The 14,904-nt window shown below is 32.9% G+C and overlaps 3 protein-coding genes across 3 annotated transcripts in view; 1 reads left to right on the forward strand and 2 right to left on the reverse strand.

Annotated features, from left to right (window-relative positions):
- Nucleotides 1-5,892: 5,892 nt before the first annotated feature.
- On the forward strand, nucleotides 5,893-6,774 carry LOC108761004 (Jumonji domain containing 7). The gene is made up of 3 exons (XM_018507321.1): nucleotides 5,893-5,926; nucleotides 6,018-6,314; nucleotides 6,527-6,774. Exons 2-3 carry the CDS (start codon nucleotides 6,089-6,091, stop codon nucleotides 6,772-6,774), a joined length of 474 nt encoding a protein of 157 aa, XP_018362823.1. The 5' UTR covers nucleotides 5,893-5,926; nucleotides 6,018-6,088.
- A 724-nt stretch (nucleotides 6,775-7,498) lies between these two features.
- LOC108761006 (zinc finger protein 117-like) lies at nucleotides 7,499-12,434 on the reverse strand. Its single transcript, XM_018507323.1, has 2 exons — nucleotides 12,037-12,434; nucleotides 7,499-7,756 (listed from the first exon to the last, which is right to left on the reverse strand). Exons 1-2 carry the CDS (start codon nucleotides 12,253-12,255, stop codon nucleotides 7,499-7,501), a joined length of 477 nt encoding a protein of 158 aa, XP_018362825.1. The 5' UTR covers nucleotides 12,256-12,434.
- The window catches only part of LOC108761005 (ribonuclease P protein subunit p40), a 111,268-nt gene continuing 108,675 nt past the window's right edge, over nucleotides 12,312-14,904 (reverse strand). Inside the window, exon 6 of the mRNA XM_018507322.1 lies at nucleotides 12,312-12,430. Coding sequence (XP_018362824.1) covers nucleotides 12,312-12,430 — 119 coding nt within the window. The remainder of the gene's footprint in view (nucleotides 12,431-14,904) is intronic.

Genomic DNA, 14,904 nt, shown 5'->3' on the forward strand with positions numbered 1-14,904 from the left:
AAAGAAGGGAGAGGGAATAGAAAGGAGTAGGAGGGAAAGGCGAGGAAGGAGAAGGAAAGGGTAGGAGGGAGGAAGAGATAGAAGTACAGATATTCGCGGGCACACACATGACTCATAAATCCAGTCGGGCAATCTCTAGGTAATATCTTAGATAATGCTAATGTCGACGGTTTCGTAAATTTCAACTTTCATAACTTGAAAAGTACTGATTAAAAAGAGGCTTTATTATAGTGTTTTGGAAAGCTCCCGACCTCAGCTATTAGATTCTAGAATCAAAAATAGGGTGTTTCATTTAAAAAAATCGATTTGACCTTGATTTGACCTTGATGGCACCATCCAAGGTCAAATTGATAAGGTCAGTCAATAGATCATTTTCAATCCTACATCTTTTGTATAAAACATTTTTCTCAAAAATGGTTACTTTTCAAGATATTTAAGGGGTCCGGGACTTTTTATACACTCTGTATAAATAATAACATAAAGATACTTAATAATATAAAAGGATATAACATTTTTAATAATATATTTTTTAGTATATATAATCATATATATGCATATTCAATTATATATATATATATATATATAAAGGGAGACTAATAATTCTTCTCCGTCTCTTTAAAAGCCCAGAAAGGAGACTGTCAGGGCCGATGAAATTCGAATTTCAATATCGGCCCCGACAGAGTAGGGGTCGGAGTTCCTGACGGGGACCGGGAACTCTGACTCTGTCCCCCCACCATCATAAAAAGGGGACGAGGCGAGGAGGATTAGTATCCCCTTTCTCGTCCGTCGAACAACTAAACATGTCCTAGGGTAGCTAACGCCCAGAGCAGTTTGACACTCGCACAATCCGCGGGTTAGGACCGACTAAGGTCGGCGGACCAGGGGTGCTGGAGTATACTGCACACATTTCCGGAGGTCCCCCGGTTAGGGCATGAGTAGGATACCCGGTGGGATTTTAGTGGGTGAGAGTCCCACATACCCACAGTTCTCCCCCGAGGCCGTGGGATGCATAACGCATTTCTACACCGATAAAAAAAAAGTGGACAATGTCAATATTGCTCAATCTAATCGCGTTGCGGGCAATATTGACATTACCTAAACAATATTTCATTGTAAATAAAGTATAGTGTACTTACAGTACTTAAGTAATAATGAATAATGCCTGTATGAGTCGACAGAGTGAATGTGTGTGAAAATCAATTTATTGAAATTACAAGGAGTAACCAAAATTGTGAAACGTAGACGTTTCGACCCTCGGTTTGGGTCCTCTTCAGTACAAAAAATTACATAGACGCCGAAGACAAGATTAATATATTTTTAAAAAAATGAATTACTTTATATTTACATGAAAAATGCTCTGTTTTATGATAATGTAAAGTACATTTTTAGTAAATATTTTATTATAGAAATGATTTTTCAAAATTATATGTTTGTAGTTTATTCATTTTTTCTAAATTAGGAAAGTAGATTTAATGATTTTTAAATGTCATGCATATTGTATTACTAGACTATTAAATTTTAATAAGTACTGTACTTTATAAAATAAATTTTAGTAAGTACTGTACTTTATAAAAGTACAGTACTGTAAGTACTGTAAAAACTATTATATTCTTGACATTGTAGTATTAGAATTTTTGTCGTTTTTAATCATAAAAAACTTACCCTTGTAAATTTTTACGATTCTAAAAAGGACAAAAATTCTAATACTACAATGTCAAGGATATAAATAGTTTTTAAATTAGTAAAATAGTTAAAATTAACTAATTACTTGTTTGGTATTTTGTGTGTTCAATAATGGCGTGATCGGCAGATTTTGAAAATGCCAAGGTTATTAATATTTTATGTTTACTCTAACACATTTTATTCATTCAAAAAAAGTATATGTATCTGGTAAAAGTAGCTATAAAGCCTCTATGAGAGCAGCTAAAGATATCAATTATACGTGTATGATTGACAAAAAAAGCCAATATTCATAGAATGTTTATAGTCGATTAGCTTATATTCAAACCATCTTAAGATGTAAAAAAAAATGAAAATTAATAGTAAATAAAAATTTACAACTTATTATTTTATTTTTTTATTAAATTAAAATTAATAATATGAAAATTTTAATGGCGCGCGCGAAGCGTGCACTTGTTATGTTCTAGTATGACAAAAACGATATAGGAATATAGAAAATCTATCAAATATTTCAGATAAATAATCTGAATTTTACGAACCAAAAACACGATTTAATCAAATAGAGTTTTTTCCTATCTGATTCTATCGGACTTTTTAAACAGGGCAGAAACGCCTCAAACATCTAGATGTAAAATGTCATTTCGTAAAAGATTTATATCGAAAGTATATAATTAATGTTGTATACATTCCATCTTCACAACAAAAAGCTGATATTCTTACAAAAGGACTAGCTGCAGAACAATTTAGAATAATATAATTATAAAGGCATATGACCACGAACACCTGTTATCGTTGGCTTAAAATTATTATATTTAATAAAGTACAATTAATAGACGTTTCGGTCTTCAATGAGACCTTCAGTATTCATATAAATTAAAAGTAATACGCATAATTATAACATAATTTAAGACTTAAAATTAGATTCGTAACAAATATCAGTATTATTTTTTTGCTATTACAAAATTTCGTCAATACTTTACTCGCAAAAGTTTTTATCCCCTCTCTTCTCTTTCCTTACTAGATGTGATTTTTATTCTCCTTTAAACGCAATAGTTCCGTATCAGTTTGTTAGTATGAGCAGATCTTGGAACGTAATCACGAACAATTGTGTAAGCAAATTCTCTCGATGTATGTCCACACAAAAGTTCCAGTTTCTGTGTCGAAGAAGAGATAATTTGCAATCAAGAACGTGGAAAACTCATGTGATACCAACCAATGCTAAAAACGTTATATAACGTTATACATTCGTACATTCGTACCACGTATCTATCCTAGATTGACAATTTAGAATATTGAGAACAGCTTTAAGACTGATCCCATGTCTACAAGATAAAAATTTCTAAGTTCCATAAGCAATCAAATCATTAAATTATTCTTTCTTTTTTTGTTTTGTTTTATCAAATTGAAGAGGAGTGTTAGGGAACTCAATCTGACACTTTCTGTAAGTTGTGACACTGAAAGAAACTTATGTTAGTTATTGAAATAAAAATGAACACACTTCTGTAATACATATTCGAAAACTTGTGCTCTTTACTCTCTGAACTTTTTCCCGAGTTAATTCTACAAGATACGCAATATCGTCGCTAAAATATAATAATAGTTTTGAAGAAGAATTAAATAATCACTATTTTAGTTGGTAGAGAAAATGTCTGTATGTGTGTGTGTGTGTGTGTGTGTGTGTGTGTGCGTGCGTGCGTGCGTGCGTGCGTGCGTGTGTGAATTGTGATATAATAATTTCATTTAAGAGGAATTTAAACCATTCTCGGATTGGAATAGAAAGATCTTCAATAAGATATACGCGTATACTTAGGTTTCATTGTATAAAAATTAAAGACAGTACCATTTGGATTAAGTAAATAATAAAAATAGTATCACTTGGGTTATTACTTAACTTACTTTTTATTTTGATAGTAAAATTTAACTTGGCGCCACAGTTGTTGATATCAAATCTTTTGTACAAATAATACGTATCATTAGATTAATATTCATTATTTATTTAATTTGTCATGGTATAAAAAAATGGGATTTAACTTGGCAACAGTTTTTGATATCAAATTTTTTATAGGAATGATACATATCATTAAAGTTAATATTATTTATTTAATTTGGTATCCGAATTACACAACTTGGCACTAATTGTTGATATCAAATCTTTTATATGAATGATACATATCATTAGAGTTAAGTAAATAACAAGAGACAATACCATTTGTTATACTTTTTAATTTGATAGAATTTAACTTGATTAAGATTGTAGCATCTGGGTTTTAATTTTTCATTTGATACATTAATTTTTTTCGAAGAGTAATAATATTTGACAGAGAATTAAAATTGCCATTACTTGGGTTGGAACAAGACCTTCAATAAGAATATCCTTGAAGAAAAATTAAAACTACTATTAATTGGGTTGGATACTTAGGTCTTATTTGAGAAACAAGTATGCTTATCAATAGTAACCTAAGACATGCATGCACATATACTAAAGATGCCTCTAAAAATTCGTAAATTGCAAAACGTAGTTCGCAAACGCAAACGCAAAATGAAGATTTGCGTTTGTTTTTTCATTGCATGCAGTTAGTTTTCATCTATGTATCTTGCGTGCGATTTATATTTGCGAACTACGTTTTGCGATTTGCGAATTATGTAGAGGCACCCTTAAGAATGTATGCACACATTCAGGGTGCGTTCGCACCTTGACAAGCAGAGTATCAATGCGCGCATTCAGCGGACTCAATAGTTGAGTGAGCGCTCACTGTTATTAGTGTATTCTTTTAGCTCATCCAATCAGAATTTTAGATTTAGAAGAATACACCAATAACAGTGTGCGCTCACTCAACTGTTGAATCCGCTGAATGCGCCCAATGAATCAATCATAAAACTTTTTTCCTAGGAAAAGTAAAAAGTGAAAAATATCTCCATTAACTTCAATGGTTAAAATTTTCACTTTTCACTTTCCATTCTAGAGATAAAGAGGTCGATTCTGTATCTACAAACAAGGTGAAAATTACAAAAGTGAGCAAATTTACTAGGCGTTGACTAATGAAATTATCAGTATTCTAGTAAATTCGCTCACAAAAGTAATTTTCACCTCATTTCAAGATACAGAATCGATCCCAAAGTTTCATGATTGATATCCAGAAAGCGGAAAAGCAGTGGCTAATCAGAACTTGCGCTGGTAGTAAATAGTACAAAAAGCCGAAATTGTATACTACCAGCTAGAGTTCTGGGTAGCGATCATATAACTGTTTCGGAGGGCGGATACGTGAAAAGTGAAAATTCTTTGTATGTATGTGTGCATATGTACAAACATACATACATACAAAATTTCATTTTTCGTTTTTGCTCTAGCGAAAAAGTTACACGATCGCTACCCTGATTGACTGCTGCTTTTCCGCTCAGGGTGCCTACCCATGCAGCGGAATAGCGTAACGCCGAACGAGAGCGAAACCAATCACAAGCGTTCCGCTGCAACCAATTGCAGTTGATGTGGAACGCTTGTGATTGGTTCTGCTTTTGTTCGATGTTACGCTATATTCCGCTGCATGGGTAGGCACCCTTACATTCTATTATAAAGTTAACGTTTGCGAATTGTTAATGAATTGTAATTCATATCGACCTTAAATTTTATAAAAAGGAAACATCCCACACATACGCTTTATACAAAATATGTAATGTAAATTTAAAATGAGCAATCTTTATTCTTTACTTTTCACACTTGTAAAAAATTATGATTTACGTTCACTGATAGTTACATAAATAAAACAAGTTACATGTTTTTGTTATAATTTATAATTATATGACTCGTCTTAATTAACGTAACAGTAGCTGTTGTAAGATACAAATAAATAAAACTTCTGAATGAATATTTTACGTGACCCTAATTCGTCCGATATATGAAAAAAATAATCATTTTTTGTATGATCGTAAATAATAATATGAGTTTGTTTATTGTTGTATACTTATGTAATTTTATTATAATTTCTTATATTGTAGAGTTGTACTTGCAAAGCGAAGTTGCAGAAATAAATCACTCAATTACGCCACTCGCTTTCTACCGAGAGTATGGCTGCGTTCAGCAGACTCGACAGTTTTGCAACCGTTTTATGATTCTTCGCTCAGATTGGACTATTCCTTTAAAACTAAAAGTTTAAACAAATCAACGCGACGAATCATAAAACGGTTGCAAAACTGTTGAGTCTGCTGAACGCAGCCTATGTCTCGAAAAATATACCATTAGTAATAAGAGGTGCAATAAAACATTGGCCTGCTGTAAACAAATGGTCTATTGTTAACCTAACCATATTTTCGCAAAGTGCTTGATGACGAAAAGATTTCAGTCGCTGTAACGCCAAATGGCTATGCAGATGCAGTAATTAAAGGAGATGACGGTACCAAGGAATTTTTCGTAATGCCCGAGGAACGTTTACTCACAATATCAGCGTTTCTTGACACATTAGAAAACACGATAGAAAACAGCGTATTTTATATACAGAAACAGAACTCAAATTTTATACACAACTTTTGTAAGTTGTGGCCGGACGCAGAAATTGAAATATTGTGGGCCAGCAAAGCATTTGGAAAGCATCCTGATGCTGTAAACTTTTGGATGGGAGACGAAAGAGCTGTAACTTCTAGTAAAGTTTTATTTTACTTAGTAACACAAATACTCGAAAGTGCTTGAATATCTAAATGATATAAGATGATCGTCATTAAGTAAATTTTATTCTTATAATTTCAAGAATTTTACAAAATGTATTTTTGTTCACACATAATTTTATTAGTGTATATAGTTAATTCTGAAGATCAGTAACATTCGAATTAAATTACATATTTTTACTATTTATAGTGCATAAAGATCCTTACGAAAATATATATCGTGTTGTGTCTGGTGAAAAAAACTTTACTTTACATCCTCCCACGGATTTACCATGGATTCCATATCAAAATTATCCATCTGCTGTTTACAAGGAACACAAACCCGGGAAATGGATTATTGAGTCAATTAATGAAACGCTTGATTCAGCAAGAATCACAAATTTAACATCAACACTATGGATATGTGTCGATTCTTTAAATCCGGATTGCGAAGTTTAATGACATTTTTTATTTTTAAAATGACATTTATTTTCAAAATTAATAGAAAAAATATATTTAAAGATTTACTTATAGATATCCAGAATATCGTAACACACATAACTTGAAAGTGACTCAGAGCTGGAGATATATTGTACTTGCCATCCTTATGGTTCCATCATGTGACACAGTCACATGCTTGCATATCCATCAATTATTGGTACGATATGGAATTCGATATAAAGTATGCTTACTTCAAAGCACTGGAGACATTATGCAAATAAACGAGTAAGTGGTTAAGGCACTCTGTAAACATTTATGTGTATAGATGATACTATTTTATTTTAAGTCATTTGCTGCATGCAAAAGAAATCTTATTCTTGTATATTTGTATCTTCCGCTCTTTCTGTATATATCTGTATCTGCACACACAGATATATGTATATGCGATGTACATGTATGTATATTCTGTATATATATGTTGTTTATGGCGTATAATACATTGCTACATTATATACTATTGACTATTCCATAATATACTTATATACTAATGCTATATCAAAACATCTACACATATTTTTTAATTAATATATGTTATTGATATACTTATTAAATAAAATGCTTATTTTATCATTACGTCAATGATACAAAGATAATAACATAATATACGTTATTATTCTTACAGAAGTTACAATCTTACTGTCGTGCTTTACGAAACTGTCAAAAAACTACAAGAAAATTTAAGTCAAGCTGTTTCGTCGTTTTCCCCGGTAAGCAAATTATATTTACGTTTTGTACCATAATTCTGAGTTTCATACATCTTTCGGTTTTCTAGATATTTCCGGTAATTGTTCTCGCGTTTTCTTCGCTGCTCCTCCGCCTGCTGTCGCAGTTTTTCAGGATTCATATGTGTGGTTACCATGTGCCTCGTTAATGAACTCATGAATTTGTATGTGATTCCACACACATCGCAAGAAAGTATTTCCTCATTTCCTCCCTGTTGCTATTTGTGAAAAAGAAAAATGATTTATAATTACACAAATCCAAATAAATTATAAATGTGCAAAAAAATATATAATCAAATGCATTAAGATAGTTCTACAATAAACAAACTATAGAATCGAAGCCTTACACGGTCTAGCTGGATCTTAATGCTTGTATGATTCTTATGTGAATTTATATACTACGTATGTTAAATTTATATACTACGTATAAATTCACATAAGAATCATACAAGCATTAAGATCCAGCTAGGCCGTGTAAGGCTTCGATTCTATAGTTTGTGTTATCACATGTACGGTCCTATAATATATTATATTATTTATTTACGTCGCCTAAAGAGACGTTGTTCCTTCATATGCCAATTATTGCGAAGAATATTACTAAGGCCTCGGTAGTCTAAAGGCTCAGGACGCTCGCACGGATTGCAAGAGATCCGGGTTCGACTCCCGGCCGAGGTAATATTTTTTCGCAATAAGAATTAATTATTTACAGATTTTAATATATTATTCATCATTATTAAGATCGTTTCGAAGATGCGAATAAGCATCAAAAATTTGTTAAATTGCTAGTCAATTTAACTCATGATATTACTGCGGTAGTTTAGTAGAGTTAGCGTTTCAAGACCGGAAATTTTTCGGCGCGCGTTTCTGTGGGACTACATACGTAGTATATAAATTCACATAAGAATCATACAAGCATTAAGATCCAGCTAGACCGTGTAAGGCTTCGATTCTATAGTTTGTGTTATCACATGTACGGTCCTATAATATATTATATTATTCTACAATAAAGTGCCGAAAATTTGGGGTGCCTCACAAAGTCCCATCTAAAACCACAAATATCTGCATAATTTGGATAAAATATTAAAATTATGTGTATATTTTAAAAACAGTATGAAATAAATGATATTTAAGTATGCAAAAACAATGAGATAAAGAGAAGTTTCATTCGATATTAAGATTTTATTGGATATTTTACCATTTTAACATTACAAGAATGTTCGATAACTTATTACTTTTTTGTGACCATTATAATCATAATTTTTTTAACTATTATGATCTCATTACATCTATTTCTTATTGTTGAATTTTTAAATGTATGGTCCAGTAAAATTCTTATTGTTTATATTACGTCGCTTGAAAAAAAACGTTTCCTTACATATACTGAATATTGCGAAGAATATTAATAAGGCCTCGGTAGTCTAAAGGCTTAGGATGCTCATATGAAATACAAGAGATCCGGGTTCGACTCCCACGCGCGCGCGCGACCGAGGTAATATTTTTCGCAATAAATTTATTTACAATTTTTCAGCATATTAACATCTTAATATGATGCCTGATTGAGCATTAATTATGAACAAATTGCTTGTCAATTTAATTCGCGATATTACTACAATAGTTTAATTCCGTTTATACTAAGTCCGGAAAACCAATTCAGCGAGCAGTTCGAATGACTATAAATATAGTATATATGCAAGTATATTTATAAATATATATTATATATAGAGGAAAGCTCCCTATTATGAGATAGGCGCCTAATATGAGATAGCGGCGTTTCTGCTAAACTAATAAACGCTATCTATTGGTTCCACCATGAATTTATTGCTCTTGGATTGAAAACTATTTAGTAGAAAATTCATTATTAGATCATGCCTATAGTCATTGTAAAACAAGATTTTAGAATTTGGATGAATTTTGGAATTTGGACTCTTCAAGTTTCATTGAGATGAGCCTTTAAACCTTGTTTATTATTTAATAAATAAATATTTGGCAATAAATTCTTCTTGTAGTGATAAAGTAAGGTCATACTAATAGAAAAATACGGGATATGTTGAATTGTTTAATTACAGAAGATAGATTTGATAATTGTAAAACCATAAGATGTGGAAATCGTAATATGAGATACCCAGGGTATTTCTAATATGAAATAACCCATGCTCCTATGTTATAGTGAAAATCATTGCTAAAGTATAAATATTATTGTACAATAATAAAAAAGACAACCGGAATAAACGTCGAGTGCCTATTTCTGCGATGCTTGATTCTAACTACCTGAAAACGAGTTCTAGGTACAATCTATCGCATGCTCACTTTTTACGCACACCGGCTGTGTTTGTTTGTATTTTAGAAATATTAAATAAAGTTTTTTAATTGTGCAATACTGATATACTTTGCGTTCTACTATCGATTTCTCGGGGCATCTCATATTAGGAGCACAATTTTTTGACTTTGAGATTTCCTCACTTTTCACATTTCTTTAATTTAAAAAAAAAATGGAATTTGAATGAAATTTTATATAACGTTATCTTAAAAACTTATTAAATTCCTTTCAAAATGACATATTATTTTTTTAAATTCTGCCTATAGACTTTCTAGCATTTACCCAAAATGAATTCGGTATCTCATAATAGGGGCCTTTCCTCTAGTAATTCAGATTAAATTATTTAAGCATTTAAGAGCTAGCTTTAATCGTTACGGCCATTATTTCTATTTTTTATTGTTGAATTTTCAAATGTACGGTCCAGTAAAATTCTTATTTTTATTATAATCTCGTTTTTTAGAGAAATTTATGATTTATTTCTAAAAAAGCATTATCCTTCTTGTAAAAGATACGATGCCTTGCTTATGAAAGATTTTATGAAAAGTATACACAGCGCAGAGGACGCTACTGTTTTTTTTATTGCATATAGAGTATCCCATTTTAAAGGATCCACTTAAATATCTCAAAAACACTGCATTAAATTGAAAAATGTTCCAGACAAAAGTTTTGTGACTTTGAGGGGAACATAAAATGGTACCGTTGGTTTGATCTTGAATGGCGTTGTTAAGGTCAGAACAAAATCACTTATAATTTTTTAAATAGGACTGCCTATATTTCACATTCTCATAGCTTACCTCGAAAACTTTTTAAAATACTATAATAAAATATTTTTTCATTAGATATTGTTCGAGTTACACAGCTTGAAAGTTACAATATCGCTGGTAATAGCATTACTCTAGCCGACAGCTAAAACCTCTTAAACGTGCTCAGAGTCTCAGAGTCATGACCTTGATAACATTTAGATCAAGGCCATTGGAGGTCATTTTTCTAATTTTTGTTTTTGTAAATTAGAGAATAAAAAGAACAATTCTCAATGGCCTTGACCTTGACAAATGTTATCAAGATTACGAATCAACTCATCCTCAGACATTTAAGATTTCAGTCGGATACCTTGAGTAATACTATTTATTTATGCGTTCTCTTAGGCAGTTTATTTTTACATAAAAATAAAATGATTTTCAGTGCAAAAATGAAAATAAGAGAAACAATGTCCAATGACTTTGATCTTAACGAATGTTATTTAAGACGTGATCTTGAACAACATTTAAGAGGTTTTAACCGTTGATCGGACTCCTTGCGTAATGCTAATGCCTATGGTATTGTAACTTTTAAGCCTTATAACTCGAAAAGTACTTTATGAAAAATAACTTTATTATAGTGATAATAAAATTGGAAATAAGACCGTTTATATATTAGAAACATTACTTAAGTACGAAGCGGCACTACGGTCTGATTGTTAAGATGTTGAACTATTATATATATTCATTTAAATGAATTAATTTCCAAAATTATAATTGCGCGCCGATATGGTTGTCGGACTTTCAACGCAATCGATCTGAGATATTAATAATCCCCCCCTAAGTTTTACTCCCGGCCGAGGCAATATTTTTCGCAATAAGTTTATTACAGTTTTTTAAGATTAAATTTGGGTAATTGGGGGGGATTATTAATATTTCAGATTGATTACGTTGAAAGTCCGACAACCATATCGGCGCGCAATTATAATTTCGGAAATTAATTCATTTAAATGAATATACATAATAGTTCAACATCTTAACATTCAAACCGTAGTGGCGCTTCGTACTTAAGTTTTATTATAGTGTTTTGAAAAGCTTTGGACACCAGCTATTAGATTCTGAAATAAAAAATTAAAGTATGCCATTTAAAAAAATCGATGTGACTTTAATCTAACCTTGGCAATGCCACCCAAGGTCAAACTGACCAGATCAGTGAATAGATCATTTAAAACCCTACAACTTTTGTAGGAAATATTTCTTTCGGAAATGCTTAGTTTTCGAGATGTTTCACAGGTCTAGGACTTTTTACTCATCCTGTATATGTATATGCATACAAAGAAGGTAGCCTTCCAACTCATGCACCGCGAATACGAAATTTCATGCACGCGGTGTGCAACTTACAAAGCTCTGGTTTACAGAATATAATTAAAATAATTATACATACTTGTTGATGTACCAGCATGTGTCTCTGCAGATTGTTCAGTCTATTGAACTCGCGACCGCACACTTCACAATCGAATTTTTTGTCGGGGTCATGATGTTTCTTGTGCATACTCAGGTCAGTTATGTGGTGGAAAGTCTTTTGGCATATATCGCATGTGTACTTGCGTTGTTCATTAGGCATATGTGATTCTTCATGTTTTGCTAAACTGGTCTTATCCATGAACCGCCGACCACAGTAAATACAAGGAAGTGGTCGCGATTGAGAATTGTGCAGTGTCAAGTGACGACGTAGCGCCGTGGATGTAGGAAAGTTTTTGTGGCATTCCAAGCACTGAAAGGGTCGATCGCCAGTGTGAGTCTTTCGGTGACGGGCAAGCGAACCTTGATCTGGATACCTGGAAAAAATTAAAACTTGATTTTATAAGAATTCTAATAAGAATTTGATTAAATAAGGTAATATAGAAATAATAGATAATAAGAGACAAAACATGAGACAAAAGATTATATAAAGCTCTAAGTATATGAAACATATATGTCACGCGTGCGTGCGTATGTGTGTAGGTGTTTCATTTTAATTAATTCGTTAAAATATCTCGAGAATAAGACGTATGTAGAAAAGTTTCAGATAAAAGTGGTATGGTTTTGAAGAGGACATATCTTACTTGGTTATGAATAATTTACAACATATTTAATATTTCATGTATGTAATATATGCCAGAATAAAGGATAAAATGTCTCGTAAACTATATTGGTTTTTTGATATCTTTACCTTAATACTTTTATATGAAGGATAATTTGAGAAATCGTTATAATATAAAAAAAAACTGTTTCTAGTTTCATTAAAAAATTTTAGGTAACCTTGTTTTGAACTTAAGGACATCTTCTCAAGATCAAAGTCACCCTCTTGTAACTGAGCAGTTTGTCAAAAATTTCTGTCTTACGGATTTTGAAGTATTCTACTGGATGAATTAAAATGGACTACCTTGTATGTACACACGCACACACATGCGCGCGCTTCATATACAGGGTGTTCGAAAATTACCGGGTAATCGATCACGAGCAGGTAGAACGGACCGAATTGAATCGAAAATTCTTATACCATTTTGTAGGTTGCGCAATAGTTAACGAGATATTAACATTTAAAGATAGTCGAATAAGCGCGTCTGGCCGGCCTACTGCTGCCGAATATACAACCTACCATCCCCACCAATCGCACGGCGTGTGGACCGCTGGGCCACAGTATATACAGTAGCGCAACTCTCTGTCGACACCTTTGATGTCAGTGTTGGCAAAAATGGAGTGCGCATGCGCGAAATCAGTAAGTTCCCCAGTAACGCCATCTAAACTTCTATCTCACTTTCTCTTTAGTTTCCTCTTTCTCTCTTTTATTCTAGCTGCTCTAGTTCATTTGTATGTACAGCAAATTAATTTAAATGTAAAAAACTAAAAGAAATAGATTCATAATTGTAACAGATTGCAAAATAAAAAAAACAAAAATAAAAAAATATAAAATTATACAACAGTTGTATAAGTTAACTATTCTCTTAGGAGAGATCGTTCCTCGTTTCACTTTAATTTTTCCACTTTTTCACTTTTTTTCACTTTTGCACTATTTTTGCTTTTTAGGCACAAACAAGAGTTATTTACAATTTCTCTAACTGACAAGCAGACGACAACTTCTAACACTGACTTCCTCCAAATTTCAGCTTTCCGAATATAAACTGCCATAGGTACATAAACAGAAACATTTAAATGGCCCTGACAGAGAAAACAGAAAAAGAAAGAAGTGAGATAGAAGTTTAGATGGCGTTACTGGGGAACTTACTGATTTCGCGCATGCGCACTCCATTTTTGCCAACATAAAATCAGGAGATTTGCGCTACTGTATATACTGTGGCTGGGCAGTGCACATTTGGCTCCCCGGCAACACGGAATCCAGCCCCACCACTTTTATCCCCACCAAGCAGACCCGGCATCGAATCGGCCATCTTCGCCGTGAGAGCGAGCGAGACAGCGAGAGATAGCGCTCGTCTTTCTCGCTCTACAAGCGAGTATTAAAGCGAAAAGGACGGTCACTCTCTCTCGCTGTCTCGCTTCCTCTAGTATCGTAGTCGCTTGTTATAAGCGACCGATTTTTTCAGAACTTTTTATCAACTTTTTAGTACTGCATTTTCTTATTTTTATCAATATGAAAAAATACGGTATTAAAAAATTTTGAAAAAATTCTGAAAAAATTCTCAGAACTTTATGAGAAGAAAATAAATAATTTTTGTCTCCTGCAGTTTTTCTGTAAAGTTGATAGTAATTGAGTAAAAAATTATTCAAGGCCAATATTTTGCAATTTTTAGTAATTAATATCTTGTTAACTATTGCGAAAATCGCAAAATGGTGGAGGACTTTTCGACTCTGTTTAATCCACTCTATCAACACAAAAGTGATTGGCAAAAAAGGTCGGGATACCCTGTACAGGAATACGCCGAGCGGTCGAGGAGAAAGAACATTTTCGGTTTTCGGTCGCTTATGGCTGTGTTCCAAATTTCAATGCCAGCGCTGAAAATCTACAGTTTACGTTACGTATACTGTACATTTTCAGCACTGGCAGTAAATTTTGGAACACAGTCTATAATAAGCGACTACGACATTAAAGGAAGCGAGACAGCGAAACACAGCGGCCGTCCTTTTCGCTCTAATACTCGCTTGTAGAGCGAGAAGGACGGGCACTGTCTCTCGTTGTCTCGCTCGCTCTCGCGGCGAAGACTGCCGACTCGATGCCAGTAGGTGTCTGCTTGGTGGGGGTACAAGTGGTGGGGTGGCACCCAGTTGGACACGACTCAATTGGACACGAGCCACTCACAGCGCTTGAGACTAC

This window comes from Trachymyrmex cornetzi, unplaced genomic scaffold (genome assembly GCF_001594075.2).
Source record: "Trachymyrmex cornetzi isolate Tcor2-1 unplaced genomic scaffold, Tcor1.1 scaffold235, whole genome shotgun sequence".
Lineage (NCBI taxonomy): Eukaryota > Metazoa > Arthropoda > Insecta > Hymenoptera > Formicidae > Trachymyrmex > Trachymyrmex cornetzi.